Here is a 15444-nt window from a genome sequence, read left to right as displayed (position 1 = left end):
CCTTTTTGCCATTCCTCCAAGTTTGAATCCTTTTTAAGTATAGGTATCATTTGAAATAAGAATAAAAAATAAAAAATCAACAAAATCAACTTTATCAAATGCCTTACTGAAGTCCAAGTAAATTGTATCCACAGCATTCCTCTGGTCCACTAATTTTGACACTTGGTCAAAGAATGCAATAAGATTTGTTTAGCATGACTTTGTTTGCCTCTAGGTGTTTGTTGATTTGTTGTCTGATTATCTTTTCCAGAATCTTCCCAGGTATTGAGGACAGGCTGATAGGTCTGTAGTTTCCTGGACCTATTTTTCCCCCCTTTCTTCCCTTTTTTTAAAGATGGGAACTACTGCATATCAGCTCTTTTCCAGTCATCTGGTAGTACCCCTAGTGCTCCAGGATCTTTGAAAAATATAGTTCAGTGATTCTGAGATCATATCTGCCAGTTCCTTGAGAACCTTAGGGTGTAATCAACCTGGTCCTGGTAATTTGAACTCGTCTAGGCTGGATAGGTGCTCACTTGCCATTTTCTTGCCTATCTTAATTTGTGTTTCTAATCTTTTTTTTATTGTATTGTTTTTGATAGGTTGGAATTTTTTTTCTTTTGTGTAAAGACAGATGCAAAAAAAAGAATTATATAGTTCTGCTTTCTCCCTGTTGCTTGTCACCTTCTTGCCACAATCACTTCTTTAACTTTTTTCTTGCTTTTTATATGTTGAAAGAAGGTTTTTTTGTATGTTATTTTTGACTTTGGTCACAAGCCTTAGTTCATTTTGAGCCTTAGCTTTCCTCACTTCATCTTTGCAAGCTTGGACTATTTGCTGATATTCTGCTTTAGTTATGTGCCATTTTCCACTTTTTATGCTTGTCTTTTTATCTTTCAATTTATCAGAGAGCTCTTTGTGCAGCCATGCTGGTTTCTTTTGAGAGCTGTTATTTTTCTTCTTTGTTGGTATTGTGCTAGACTGTTTTTTTTTTAATTTCCCAAGCTTTTTGAGTTATTTTCCCCTTTAGGATTCTCATCCATTGAATCCTTCCCAAGCCTTCTCTAAATTTATTGAAATTAGCTCTCTTAAAGTCCAAGGCTCTAGTTTGACTGTATAGCTTGTGCTTCCATAATGTTGAATTCCAATATTGCATGATCACCCCCCTCAAGGTTCCTGTGGCTTCAACACCTTCTTTCATTTCATCTCTGTTAGTGAGGATTAGATCCAGTATGGCTAATCCCCTAGTTCCCTTCTCTACTTTTGGGAGACAAAGTTGTCTGCTAGGTTTGTCAGGAATCCATCTCCTCTTTTATTTGGTCTGTTTCTTTTAAATAATTTAAATCCCTCTAGCTGGGTGTTCCATTTGTGGGTTTCATCCCACCAGCTATCCATAATGGCAACGTTATCATATCTGCCCTCATTTACCTGAATTTCTAGTTCACCCTGTTTACTATTCATACTCTGTGCAATGGTGTATAGACATGTGAGTCCTTTATAACTGACCCTGTGTTTACTTTCTACATAACCTGTGTGTGGTGCCTGAGTTCCCCTATTTTCTTACCACCTGTTTGGTTAGTGCACTTTGTGTGGCATTCACTATTAAAAGCTCAATTTTGCTTGATAGCAAGGTTGATATTCTTGTCCACACACACATCTATGTTACATGCATTGCTAACCCTGTAGTTTTTGATTGCCGGGGACAGGGATGTTCTGTATCAATTAACTCACTGTCCCCATTGTTTAGCTTAAATATTCCTCCAGAAAATCTGTGAGTTTATTGCCAAGTAACTCAGTCCCTGTCTTTGATGGATGCAAACCGTTTTTTTTTACATTGTTTCATTGAACCAGTTACAGACATTGTGACTAATATAACCTTAAGTCCTAACATGTTACAAATGTTCAGTTCAGAAATGAGACCTTTCCTGTACGTTCTCTTACCAGAATCCAGCCTTTCTTTTGTCCTCACCTGGGATGTCCTCATTTTGTCTTCCTATCTGTTTCTTTACAAGCTACCCCCACCTCCTAATTCTACTTCTCCTTTTCTTATCCTTTGTCCTCCATGCCTTTGTCTGCCTTTCCTGGGAGAGTCCACCCAGAAAGGTGGGTCTTTCAGCCCTGCACAAATGACCCACACCCCAACCTTTGGATGCAGAGCACACTGACCTAGATGCTGCCTCCATCCATTTGAGCCATGGAATTGAGTTTTGAATCCAGCCATCCACAAAAAGCCACCATGCAACCTGAGGATTTCTCAAGTCTTACCAATCCCCCAGATGCCTGTGAAAAACTGAAGAAAGAAGGAATCCTAGAGCCATGGGTCCCCACATGAAGCCTTAGAAGAAAATTAAGACTATGGGGGAGGGTGGAAACTCATTAAAGTTTTCTTTCTTGCTCCATTTGTATTGTAATAAGCCAGTTGAATGTATTTATGGAGAGATGGCATTTGTGAATAGTTGGCACAGCAAGTCCTGAACACCTTGGGACTTCTGTCTGGTGGGAGGGAAAATTTATCCAGAATGTTTGTATTGCCTGTTTGTATTAGTAGCTGCATACACACACCATTTAGAATCACATTGAGTCTACCCCCTCCACTTACCTTCAGTAAAGCTCCAGCCTGATTCTTGCCCTGTGTCATTAAAACTTTGTAGGAACAACCTTCAGCAAAATTTCAAGGGGGAGGGAACCAGCCTCGCTCATGTGATTTGCAATTCATATGCCCTGACTGAGGAGGTAGCAGGAAAGAGATCTCCTAAGCCCTGAATGTCTTACACTGGTGGACTCAGATTGGGCTCACTATGTGCAATTTAAGGAAAATTTAATAGCCTGCCTTGCCAACCTCAATTGGACATTACAAACCTGGATGCACTGAACTAAGAGCTAAGGCAGGAAACAACTCTTGAAAATGGACAGCCAGTGGTTATGTACTGAGGCAAACCATGGCTGTGAAGAATTTTGGGAGGAATGTGCAAACCTGGCTAGAAGCTAAAGGTGACATCCAACATTTGAAAATAATTGGCACAGAATATTGGTAACTATAAATTTCTTTTCCACCTAACAAATTTTTTGCCCTGACTTTTAGAACTTTATGGGTTGGAATTTCTCTTTTTGGGAGCTACTGCAGGGATCTTTTTCTGCTGCCTCCATTAGTGTTTTCCTTCTTTTTGCATTAACAGTTTAAAGCTTGTTTACCAAGTATCCCTGATCAGATCAATTTTAATCTTATGCCAGTAAGTGTGTCACCCACACTGTATGACACAAAGGGGGGATTGAGGGAAGTCAGCTCCCCAGAAAAGGAAATATTAAAAGGGCAGGAAAATATATTTCCTGAAAAGATATTGTAGAACCAGAAAAGCATGCCCAGGTTTCTTAATAGTCTCAGGTCTCCTTCTCCCAAGCAGAAAACCAGTTCTATAGACATGCAAATGTAAGCCATCAAGAAGGTTGGAGCTAGAAGCTTAGGAAGACAAAGCCCTAACATCCACATACCCCAGCCCCAGGAAAGCAGGATATGACCTTTGGACATAATAGGATTGACCCACAACCATCTAGAATACTAGGAAGGCACACCAGACTCAGGTCAGACTACGTGACACAGGAAATACAAAGCGTGAAACAGGAAATAACTCCAAACAAATGAGTCCAGGTAGTATAAAACCACTGGCCACATGTTTTCAGTCCTTTTTCTGCTCGATCCATCTTTCTGTCTGGCTTTCCTCTGCAATAAACTGTAACATTCTTCCTAAAGCAGTCGCCATGTTGTTTATCCCTGGCTTGGATGGAACCATGATGAAGACTTTTCTTCCAACACTATCTTAACTCATATCAATTACATTACCATGATATCTTCCCCAAAAGGAATACATATTACACAGTGCAATGCATTGGACTGTTCTTATACTCTTCCTGGCTGTCTAATTGCTTGTCTTTAGTTATTGGGTAGAATTTATTTAGATGGACAATGAAAGTCCTTAAAGTATTAGAGAAGAGGAGTGGATGCCTTGGTCTCTTCACCCTGCTGTAATGTATGCTTAGTTTGCAAATCTCTTTCCTATGTAATGTATAAATAGCATTTTGTCACTGTGATGCTTTGTCAGCAAGGGCTCACCAAGGTTTGGAGAGGTTTTGTTGCGTTGTTACATTTTTATTCTACCATTCATTTCAAGTCACTCACAACATGGTTCAGCCTTGCAACTTACCTGTCCTGATTGACATTTTGATAATTTAATTTGCAAATTCCCTTTTTCTTGGAATTCAAAAAGGATCCTAAATTCTAGTGGTTTGTTAACAATTGCCTAGGGGCCTTCACAAATGAATAGGAATTTGGTTTCTAATTAAAATATATTATACTGCATCACATTGATTTTCTATTCCAATTGAAAGAACTGTACCTATGTATCTGTTCTGCCAGTTTTGCTTTCTGGTGAGATACATAGATGCAATAAAGAACAAGATTTCCTAATCTTGTATTAATTATATAAAAGACAGGAATTCACATTTTCTAATTTTTGCCTTACCACATCTATCAAAGACCCATCGTTATCTGTAGAACCTGTCCTTCTCTTGACAGCTTCTAAAGAAGGAACTACCTTTAATAGTGATATTGGTCTATAATTTTTTATCTGTGTTAAATCTGAGTCCTCTTTTGGTATTAAAATAATATTTGTTTCTGTCCATGTGTTTGGTAATTTGGCCTATTAAACGTGGATTACCAAATCTTTGTTTTAATAATAGCAGAGAGACTGAAAAGATTTTTGACTGAATTTATTCATCCAGATCAAAATGGATTTTTACCAAAAAGACAAATAAAAATAACTTAAGGATTATTCTAGATACATTGGAATACTATGAAATGCACCCAGGAAAACAAATGGCACTAATTTTCTTATATGCTCAAAAAGCTTTTGACAATGTAAGTTGGTAATTTATGATACAACAATTAAACTGTATGGACTTTGGATAAAAGTTTATAAAGACCATTAAGACAATATGTGATAAACAGCAAAAGTAATTGTCAATGGGGACTATACAGAGAACTTTAATATAAAGAAAGGCACAAGACAAGGATGTCCACTATCCCCAGTGCTATTTATACTAATTTGGAAGTTCTCAACAGAAATATCAGACAAGATCCGGAAATTAAAAGAATGGAGATAAAAGATGAAAGCTATAAACTACAAGCATTTGCAGTTGACCTGGTATTCATTTTAGAAGAACCGCTGGAGACAACTTTTAAATTACTGAAAAGGATAGAAGAATTTGGAGAAATAGCAGGATTGAAAATAAACAGAGAAAAAAAACAAAGTTATAGTTAAAAACCTTACAGATAAGCCAAAAAAAAAACCCTGACACAAAAAATAGATTTAAAAATAGTTAAGAAAGTTAAATATTTGGGAATATACTTAACAGCAAGATGCACAACAATAAAAGAAGATAATTATATAAACTTACTAAATCAAATAAAATTAGATTTGGAAAAATGGAAAAACTTACAACTCTCAGTGTTAGGAAGAATAGCTACCGTGAAAATGAATATTTTACCAAAACTCCTTTTTTATTTCAAACAGTACCTATAAAAATAGAGAAAAAGTTTTTTTATGATTTGAATACACTGATCTCAAAATTTATTTGGCAAGGAAAGAAGCCAGAATCAAACTGAAAATGCTACAAGAAGCTACGGAAAACAGAGGATTTGGACTAGCAGCTTGGGTCCTATACTACCAAGCATGTGCTGTAAAATGGTTAAAAGAATGGATAACTCTCAGGAAAAAAAGGTTGTTATATTTAGAAAGACATGACTTACAACTTGGATGGCACACATGGTATGAAAAGAATAAAACCCATAGATACTTTCAAAATCACTACATAAGAAATGCATTATCATTTGTATGGGAAAAGATAAAATCAAAACTCTATTTGAAAATCCCAGGATAGCTATCAACAATGGAAGCATTCATTCACCCAAACTTAGTTAAATTTGAGAAAATTCTAACATACAAGGATATTCTGAATACAGATGGGAAATTAAAATCTAAACAAGAGTTAGAAGATCAGGGTATTGACTTAACATGGTGGTCTCGACTGTAAATGCAATCGAGGTATGATAAAGAAGTTAAAATATACGGTTTTTATAAAGACCAGACAATGTTTGATTTATTTATTTATTTATTTTAATTCCATTTATATCCCGCCCTTCTCCGAAGACTCAGGGCGGCTTACAAGCTTAGCAGTAGCCTTCATTCTATGTATATGCCTGCTTATTAGGGCTTTCACACACACCCCAGCGGCATTATTACAAAGTCAGCTTAATTGCCCCCAACAATCTGGGTCTTCATTTTACCTACCTCAGAAGGATGGAAGGCTGAGTCAACCTTGATCAGATGTTGTTGACTTCTTATGAAAAACTGATTAAGAAATTGTATAACTTTTTAATTGAATTTGAAAATGGAAGATGAACAAGTGAAAGAAACTGATAATATGGGCAAATTTTTTTGGATATAATATAGAATTAGAGAAATGGCAAAATCTTTGGGAAAGAAACTATAAATTGACAATGGCAACTTCGTAAAAAGAAAACTTATATAAAATGTTCTATAGATGGCATCTTCCACTTGTTAAATTAGCAAAAATGTTTAGAAATATGTCTAGTAAATGCTGGAAATATAATAAAAATGCTGATACATATTATCGTGGACATGTGTTAAAGGAAAAAAATTTGGAGAAAAATACATACATGGTTAGAAAAGATGTTAGGGAAACACGTAGATTTTAAACCTGATTTTTTTATTAGGTATAATTCCAGAGAAATTTGGTAAACAAAATCCATATTTAACATTACATGTATTAACAGCAGCAAGGATTGTATTTGCTCAGCTCTGGAAAAATGAGATAACACTATTGGATGAAGCGATAATTGAGAAAATACTGGACAGTGCTGAAATGGATATACCGTATATATAAAAAGAAGGAACTACCATCGCTGAGGCAACAAGAGATAACAAAGACGGATAGTACTATTGGTATATAGTACTTTCACCCCTATGTTTGTTGGTTCAAATAGGTTGCAACTGAATTTGCAAAATTTTCAAGGAAGTTGCTATGCTCAACTTCATTCTCTTTCCATTTTACCTTTTATCTTCCTGTCACTCTCACATATTAAGGGCGGCTTACTGCTAAAGCTTGTAAGCCGCCCTGAGTCTTCGGAGAAGGGCGGGATATAAATGGAATTAAAATAAAAAATAAATAAAAAATAAATACAGATACAGACTTTACAATCTTTGCCATTGTCTGACTATGAAATTTATTAGATTAAATTATTTTATTTTATTGATTGATTTAAAACATTTATATATCTGTCCATCTTTCAATCAACTCTGGGCACCTCCCAAGCAAAAATGAAAAGGCATATTAAAGCATTTTAAAAACTAAAACTCAACCAGTTGAAATATAAAACATTAAAAAAATCCGGCACCAATCTGTGTTAACATGCTATTAAATAATTATCTCCCAGAGCCTGGGGGGTGGCCCAGATATTTAAGACCTTATGGAAGGCTCGCAGGGTAGAGGCCTGCTGAACGTCTGGGGGGCAAAGTATTTCATAAGGCAGGGGCAGAACACAGAAAAGGCACAGAGTAATTGTCTCTGTTGAGGAGCAGTTGGCATTCTGTTGTGTTCAATGAGACCTGGAAAAGTTTAGATTCTGATATAAGTTAGTCAGTGCAGCATAGACTGGCAGAAATTATAGAACTTGAAAATAAGTCTTATTTAAGTAGATGTGCAGTGTGATCTTGACTAAGATAATCTACCATTTAATTACTCATTATAACTAACCCTGTATTCTAAAACACTTAGGAGAAAGACTCCAAGTCAGTCTTGAGTCATACTGACTACTTGGGCATGTTCACATGTAATTTTAGGGGCAGTAATATGAAACAGTTTGCATTGCTTGCAGGATGTTTTTTTTTTTCAAATTTGCCAGTCTAGTCTATCGTCTGGGGGTGACTTAGTGCCCTCCATTTAAGCAATAATTAGGTTTTTGCCTTGCTTAGCATTTTCCAAGTTTAGCCAAGGTTGTCAAGATGCCGTGGTCATGAAGTTAATCATGCTGAACCTATTCATATGGAACAGCATGAGACAGGATTCTGAGCATTTGGGCTTTCTGTACTGTGTCCCAGCGCATGCACTCTGTTCATAGTTTCTTTCTACCATCTGAAGTGGATAAATAAGCCAGAAATCGCTTACTTAACAATTTCATCTAAAATGGTGGTCTTTATTTGGAGTGCTCTTTAAAAGCTGGCATTGTAAACCCAATTGTTATTACTCTGCCACTTTTAACTTACTTAATAACAAGAAACCAAGTTTCTTCCTTGGCATATTGTATCTAGAAAAACCAATAAAGATCGAGCTAATTTTGGTTCTACACAGCTGCTGGACTTAACTGGCTAAGATCTGGCTAAAAGACTGCTGACATGAGAATGTGATTCAGTTAGCAGCTTTTAAGGAGACTGGCACTTCCTTGAATGCCAACTTGAAAATAATTATTTTAAAAATAAAAAGGGCATTTCACAATGGATGTAGCTTTTCTTTCAAGGGCTCCAGTCTGTAACTGAGGAGCCTTTTCAAGAGACTAGAAAGGAAGGAGACTTAGCATTGATTCTCTAAGGAATTTGCCACAAGAACAACTGAGTCTTGACTTGCTTTGGGTTTCAGAGCTGCCCTTCATTTTCTGTCACCAGTATGGTTGCAGAAAATTCAGAAGCAAGGGCTCCCAGTGTTTAAACTACTGCTTATTTAGCAAGCTATTTCTAATGTTAATTGTAGCTAGCATTCTTCATCTCAGCCTCTGTTCATCTTTTGCATAAAAAGGTCCTTGTAAGAGGAAGGGGTCTAATTAGGGAAACCCAAGTTCTCTGAGGTTCATTCTGGTCATTTTCAACCATGGTTAGTGGGATGTTTGATGTTTGAACCAGGATGGTCTCTAGCCTGGGAATTTAAATTCCTTTAGTTATCAATCCAGCAAGAAATCACCAATGCAGAAGGCTTTTTATCACCAGAAGGGTGGCTAGGTAACATAATAGAACCATTGTCTGGTAGACCTTTTGGGCTGCAGGATGAACTGAATTTGTCTTACAAGTACTTTAAACAAAATAATCAGGGAACCATTACAAAATAGCAGGCAGTGGGGTGATGCTGTTCAGCCCAATCTTGCTTTTCTTCAGAGACAGTGGCTGAGCATTTGCTTCTTGTTTTTTGGTAAGCTTCCCATGTGTGCTTGAAGATCTAAAGCTTTTGTGCTTAATTAACTATTGTTTTACTGATTGTTGCCTATAAAATAGAATTTGGCTAATATAATAAACTTATTAAATATAAGAAAACAAATGTGCCAGTCTATAAAGGCATTCTAGATTTATTAACAAAGTTAATAAAAGAAGTTAACAAAACATCAGTAAATCAAGGTGGTTTTTTTTAAAAAAAAAAGCACCACAGCTGGTGTACTTACTGATGTTTATGCCAACTTCAAGAGAATGGCAGTCTGGGAGTAGGAAACCAACTTGAAATATAAGTCACACAACAGTCCTGAAAAACTGAAACATCTTAAATTGTATTTTTTTTACATAGATTAAAAAGTGGCATGGCAATAAATTGACAGGATATATTGTAATGCTTCTGATAACATAGTTTTGTATCTTGGTTGGGGACGCTTGCCTGGAGACTGGTATATAACCAAAGTTCACATGGACTTGGTACAGCAATTGCAACTATCATGTACAAATTGTGTATATAAATTAGAGGTTGTATATGAAACTGCTCCTGTCAGTAGGCTTAACATATGTCCATGAAATTTGTTAACAATTTTTGTAACATAATAGGTGTTCAGCATAAAGTTAGACATTTCATAAATTATCTTCAGAGCCTCTGAATAAATGTGAACAGAATTGCAGACTTAATATTGATCTATATCTGCTCCCCTGTTCCCTGCTTTGTTCTGAAATTGCCTATCTTGACTATGGCCAAACTGGTCATCTTTTTTTAGTTATTTCATAGCTACCTTTTGTATTTAGTTCACTTTACAGATTATATTTTTACCTGAATTCCTAAGGTTTTCTACATGTGACCCAAACATGCCGCTGTTTGCAAATTAAGTATTGGCAAGTTGCAACAACTTGGTCTGGTTGCAGCACTCTGATATTTTGGGGTGACATAATCTTGGTTAGTCTTTATGTTAGAATGTAATATGGCTCTTGAATGATGGTTTTTAGAAACATTATTTATTTATTTCTGTGAAGTAGAGAATAAATATGGAACCTCACTCAACCAAATAAAAATTATCTATATGTACAAATTTAAATTTCCAAAGCCTAGTAAATTCCATATAGTGAAAAAAGAATGCCCTGTCCTCAACCATATTTATAAGGAGATTATTGGCAGGACCAGCAAATTAGTGATGCATTTTTCTCTGATGATATTCACTCCTGGCCTGAGGCTGGAGTGTAATGGCAGAATCAATGTGCCTGATCAATAGTTTAAGAGGGAATCAGCATTCTGCTTACTGAAGAGCAGCCTGCAGGAAAGCATAGTGAAGTGGAGGGTTGGCACAGATGCTTTTTAGCAATCAGAGTAAATGTCCAGGGAATGAAATGGATTAGAACCATTGAAAGTGGCGTGTGTGTGTGTGTGTGCTTGTGTTGCCTAGAGATGCACTGACCAGTAATTGCAAATGATACTAAGCTGGCAGGAATAGCCAGCACCCCAGAAGACAAGCTCAGGATCCAAAAAGATCTTGACAGACTTGAACAATGGGCCATATCCAACAAAATGAAATATGGAGAAAAGCAAGGTTTTACACCTCGGCAGGAAAAAGGTGCAAGTACAGATTAGGTGGAATTCTGGTCCTCACATTACAAAAAAGATGTTAAGACTTTGGAAAAAATACAAAGGAAAGCAACTAAGATGATTAATGGCCTGGAGACTAAAACGGTTGCAGGATTTGGGTTTGATTAGTCTAGAGAAAAGAAGGACTAGAGGGGGACATGAGAGCCGTATTCCAGTATTTGAGAAGCTGCCACAAAGAGGAGGGGTCAACTTATTTTCCAAAGCACCAGAAGGCAGGACAAATGGATGGAAACTAATCAAGGAGAAAAGCAACCTGGAATTAAGGAGAAACTTGCTAACAATGAGGACAATTAACCAGTTGAACAGCTTGCCTTCAGACATTGTGGGTGCATCATTAAGAAGAGATTGCACAGTCACTTGGCTGAAATGGTATAAGATCTCCTGCTTGAGCAGTGGGTTGGATTAGAAGACCTCCAAGGTCCCTTCCAGCTCTATTCTGAGTCTGATTCTAATTTATTGGGAGGTCCTGAATTTCCCGCACACTCCCACCACATGTACTATAAATAAATGGTAAACAGGCATTTGAAGTAATATATGCTTAAGGAATTTGTTTATGCATGGAAAAGTATGGTGACAAAATAAATGAAAGTAGTTTAAAATCTCCTTCAGATCAAATTCAAGTCCTGGTGATTTCATGCATATATTCACATACCGCTTTTTGGCAACAGTGCAAAGGTGGTTTGCGAATGTTTTTCCAACTTTTCTTCATCTATCCTACTGATTTTCTTTGTCAGTTCACCATCCAAACATTAGCAATGCTCTTTCTTAGACTCTGAGTTCAGGCAAGGTTGTTCAGTGGAGGGCAATATTTATTCTGCTTGAGCACAGTATTCTTGTAGGAGTAATTTTTTGGGAGCACCATCACATAGAAATAGTAGAGTAGTGTGAACAAAGTGGGACCATCATGTGCTTTCTGGCATTTCCTTTTTCTCTCTCTTCTCCATTTGTTTCTGTATCATCATTGCATAAAATCTGCATGAGAGGTCTGTATCATGGTCACTCACAGAAGAAATCTTTTTATATACTACATTGATGTAACCTCTGTGAAACCATAACTCTCAAACAAATATAAGCCTGACCCAACGGCTCTTAGGTTGCAAATAAGCAATGTCATACAAGCTGCTGGGTTTGTCTCCCATCCTTCATAACCGTAACACCTTTCCCTCCTCCCTCTTGTTTTCAGCAGATAATCAGCACAATGGAGACCCAGGTGTCCAACGGCCCCACAAGCAACAGTTCCCTCCCCAATGGGCCACTGATCAGTGCCAATGGGGCCACTGATGATTCCAAAACTAACCTCATAGTCAACTACTTGCCCCAGAACATGACACAAGAGGAATTCAAGAGTCTCTTTGGAAGCATTGGAGAGATTGAATCATGCAAACTGGTTCGAGATAAAATCACAGGTAAGACTGTACATGTCTGTCTGTATGGATGAAAAAGAAAGAAAAATTGAGATAGAAAGATAATCTGGCTAAAAGACCATAGTAAAATTAAAATACATATGGTGTTGGAAAATTTCAAAGAGCTGTGAGGGTCTGAAGAAGTGTTGCGTGTTGCAGTACACTCACAGTGCAGCAGCTATGGAAAACAAGCTCCATGCTATTGATTATTTGGAAAGGCCATGAAAACTTCCAGTATTGTTTTATGTTGGACTATATCTTGGGTACAGCTTAATTGTCAACTATAAACATGCTGCTGCTATCGCTCTACCTCCAAAATGACTCATAAAGTTGGAAAGAGATAAGAAAAGGCTAATTTAAGGAGCACTTTCCCCAAAGAAAAATAAAGAACCAACAAATAAAGGAAAATAAGTAATGTATTAAAAAGTAAATTCATAATAGATTTATGGAATTTGTATGCAAGGAGGATTATTAATGGCTGTTGATGAAGGCACCTATAGGAAACCTCCAGATTAAAATACTTCAAATGCTAATTCTGTAGTAGAAAATGCTGCTTGCTTTTGAAAGTGTGAGGATGGGTTAGATGGCTTAGAAGAAGGAGTGTTCATTGAGCAGACCAGCACATAGACTATGTTTGTTTCACTATAATTTAGTGTGATATTAGCATTGAGCAACTCTAGGAATTGTCTCAGAGTTACAGAGGACACAAATGGCCCTCAGTTGGTAAATATTCTTAGGATGGGGGGGGGGGGAGGTTGGCTAATTTTAGAGTCACTTTTGAAAATGGATGGCATATAAATTTAATTCATAAATTTACCATTAACAGTGGCAGAGAAAATACAGTTGCCTTCTGATGAAAAGGGAAGCACATCTGTATTAGAAAATATGTTAAATAGATATTTTAGAAATTGTAAAATAGAATATATCCATGAAACCATGGAATATAGAAGATATCAAGGTGCTTGCATCCAGACTGCATTTTATATTATTGTTAGAGCTCCTTAAGAAAGAAATATAAATTAGTGAACCATTAAATTTACATAGCAAAACAGCATTTTAATGATCTGCATATTTGTAGAACAAATAAAGAAATATCTTTAAATATTTTGTCACAGCAGGTGGCAGCACCTGGTTGAGCTACTTTGGGTTTGAAAGCTAAGCTTGGTTAGTATTTGAGTTGGAAACACCCAAGGAATCTTGAAATTGTAGGCTAGACTAGGAAGTCCATAACAGCCTGAAAAAAGGCATTTGCAAGCCAGTTGTGGTAACTGTCCAAAACCCCATGTAGATATATCTGTGAGGTCAGCGGGAGACAAAGACAGAGGAAACATTATTTTTTGAAGCATTTTATAGCATTGATTTGTGACATTAAAAATAATTGTTTGGGGATATGATGTATTTTTATATATTATCTTATTACGTGGAAATGTAATAATAGTACTATTTCAGGGCATCTATTGCCAATATTAGTTACATTTGTTTAAGTACTTGAAAAGGCAGAACCGGCATTTTTGGATACTACTTGAGAACAAATGACATTCTATCTACTTTTTCTTTCTACCTTGCTTTTATAAATTCAGTTTCACAGCAAAGTCTGCTATGGAGGTTGATTAGTCTACTCACAAATGTTGCAGCTGAGTGAGAATTTGAACATGTGCTCAGTTGCCAAACACTACATTTGTCTTATAGCCGGTTGCATCATACAGAGGCTGCACCCACCCCAGCTCTGGCAATGCAAAGTCGCGATATGTCACGATACATCACATGACACAGCGAGTTTGACACCCGTGTCTTATAGTGATTGCAATAAGTTGTTCTTTCTGACAAGACAATTTTTCTAATATTCAGCTGAACATCATTTCATAGAATATAGAATAACAAGGCTGCAAGGGACTTTGGAGGACTTCTAGTCTAACCCTCTGGTCAAGCAGGAGACCCTATACCTTTTCAGACAAATGACTGTCCAATCTCTTCTTAAAGACTTCCCGTGTTGTAGCATCCACAATTTCTTTGAGGCAAGCCATTTCACTGATTAATTGTTCTCATTGTCAGGAAATTTCTCCTTAGGTTGGATCTCTCTTTGTTAAGCTTCCATGGGTTGCTGCTTGTCCTGCCCTCAGGTGCCTTCAAGAATAGGTTGATCCCTCCCCACTCTTCTCTGTGACAGCTACTCAGATATTTTATTCTGTCGCCTGCCTTCTGGGAAGATAGAAAATGGCCAAGGCATGTTCTTTGTGTAATACCCTCTCTGGTATTTGACGAGCATGATCATGTTTATCTTCCTTAAGGCTGAACTCTCTCTGTAGCTTAACTGTTGATCCCAGGATTTAGTTCCTAACCCCTGATCACCCTTTTTGCCCTTCTCTGAATCTTTTCTGGGTTGCTTTGGTCATGGAATGCATAGGCCAGAACAGATATGGATGATGCATGTGACCAAAATGTTCCCCATTCAGCTCCATGGACTCAGGGCAATCCCAGACTGAGTTAATTATTCTGGATTTGTTTATTGCTTGTCAATATAAATCAGAGACCCAAATAACCCATCATTTCAAAATTGTCTTAAACATTACAGAAAACCTTAGCAGGCATAAGCAGCTTCATGTTAAGACTGGAAAATTTCATTGCAAAGCATACAACATATATTTATAACTTACAGAGGAAGGGATGTTAGGTTTAGTCCAAGCAATCATTTAATCAAAAGATTTTGAGAAATGGATTTATATATTACTGATGTGATACCTATTTGGTCTTGATGCATGTCAGATAAAATATAATTTCTATTTTAATTAGAATTTCTTCATACAGTATAGCAAAAACTGGACATCTAAATCTATAATATGAAAGAAAGAAATTGTGTTTCTGTTAGCAACATCTAATGTGTTGAGATTGTTAAATTATTTCTCATGATAAATTAATGATTTGTGTCACAAATATGTTTGTAATATAATCCTAAACTCCATCAGATGGTGAGTGCATGAATATATCCATGTTATTTTCTCAGCAATAATAGGGGAAATGGTTGCCATTGCCTTCTGGGAGTTTTTTTGGTTCCTGACGATTTTCTGTCTAGATCAGGGATCAGCAACCTGAAACAGTGAAAGAGCCACTTGGAACTGGTTCCCTCACAAAAGGAAAAACTGGGAGCCGCAAAAAATGTGTGCACATGCGC

The 15444-nt window shown here is 36.8% G+C and overlaps 1 protein-coding gene across 1 annotated transcript in view; it reads left to right on the top strand.

Annotated features, from left to right (window-relative positions):
• ELAVL3 (ELAV like RNA binding protein 3) overlaps positions 1-15444 on the top strand; it is a gene marked incomplete at its 5' end in the record, with an annotated part of 106690 nt that overhangs the window by 64544 nt on the left and 26702 nt on the right. Inside the window, one exon of the mRNA XM_081321596.1 lies at positions 12056-12278. Within this exon, the coding sequence (XP_081177722.1) occupies positions 12056-12278 (223 nt within the window). The remainder of the gene's footprint in view (positions 1-12055; positions 12279-15444) is intronic.

The sequence above is a fragment of the Vipera berus genome (assembly GCF_964194415.1).
Source record: "Vipera berus genome assembly, chromosome: 2".
Taxonomy (NCBI): domain Eukaryota; kingdom Metazoa; phylum Chordata; class Lepidosauria; order Squamata; family Viperidae; genus Vipera; species Vipera berus.
The sequence above is the reverse complement of the archived record's forward strand: the minus strand, read 5'-3'. Positions and strand labels throughout refer to the sequence as shown.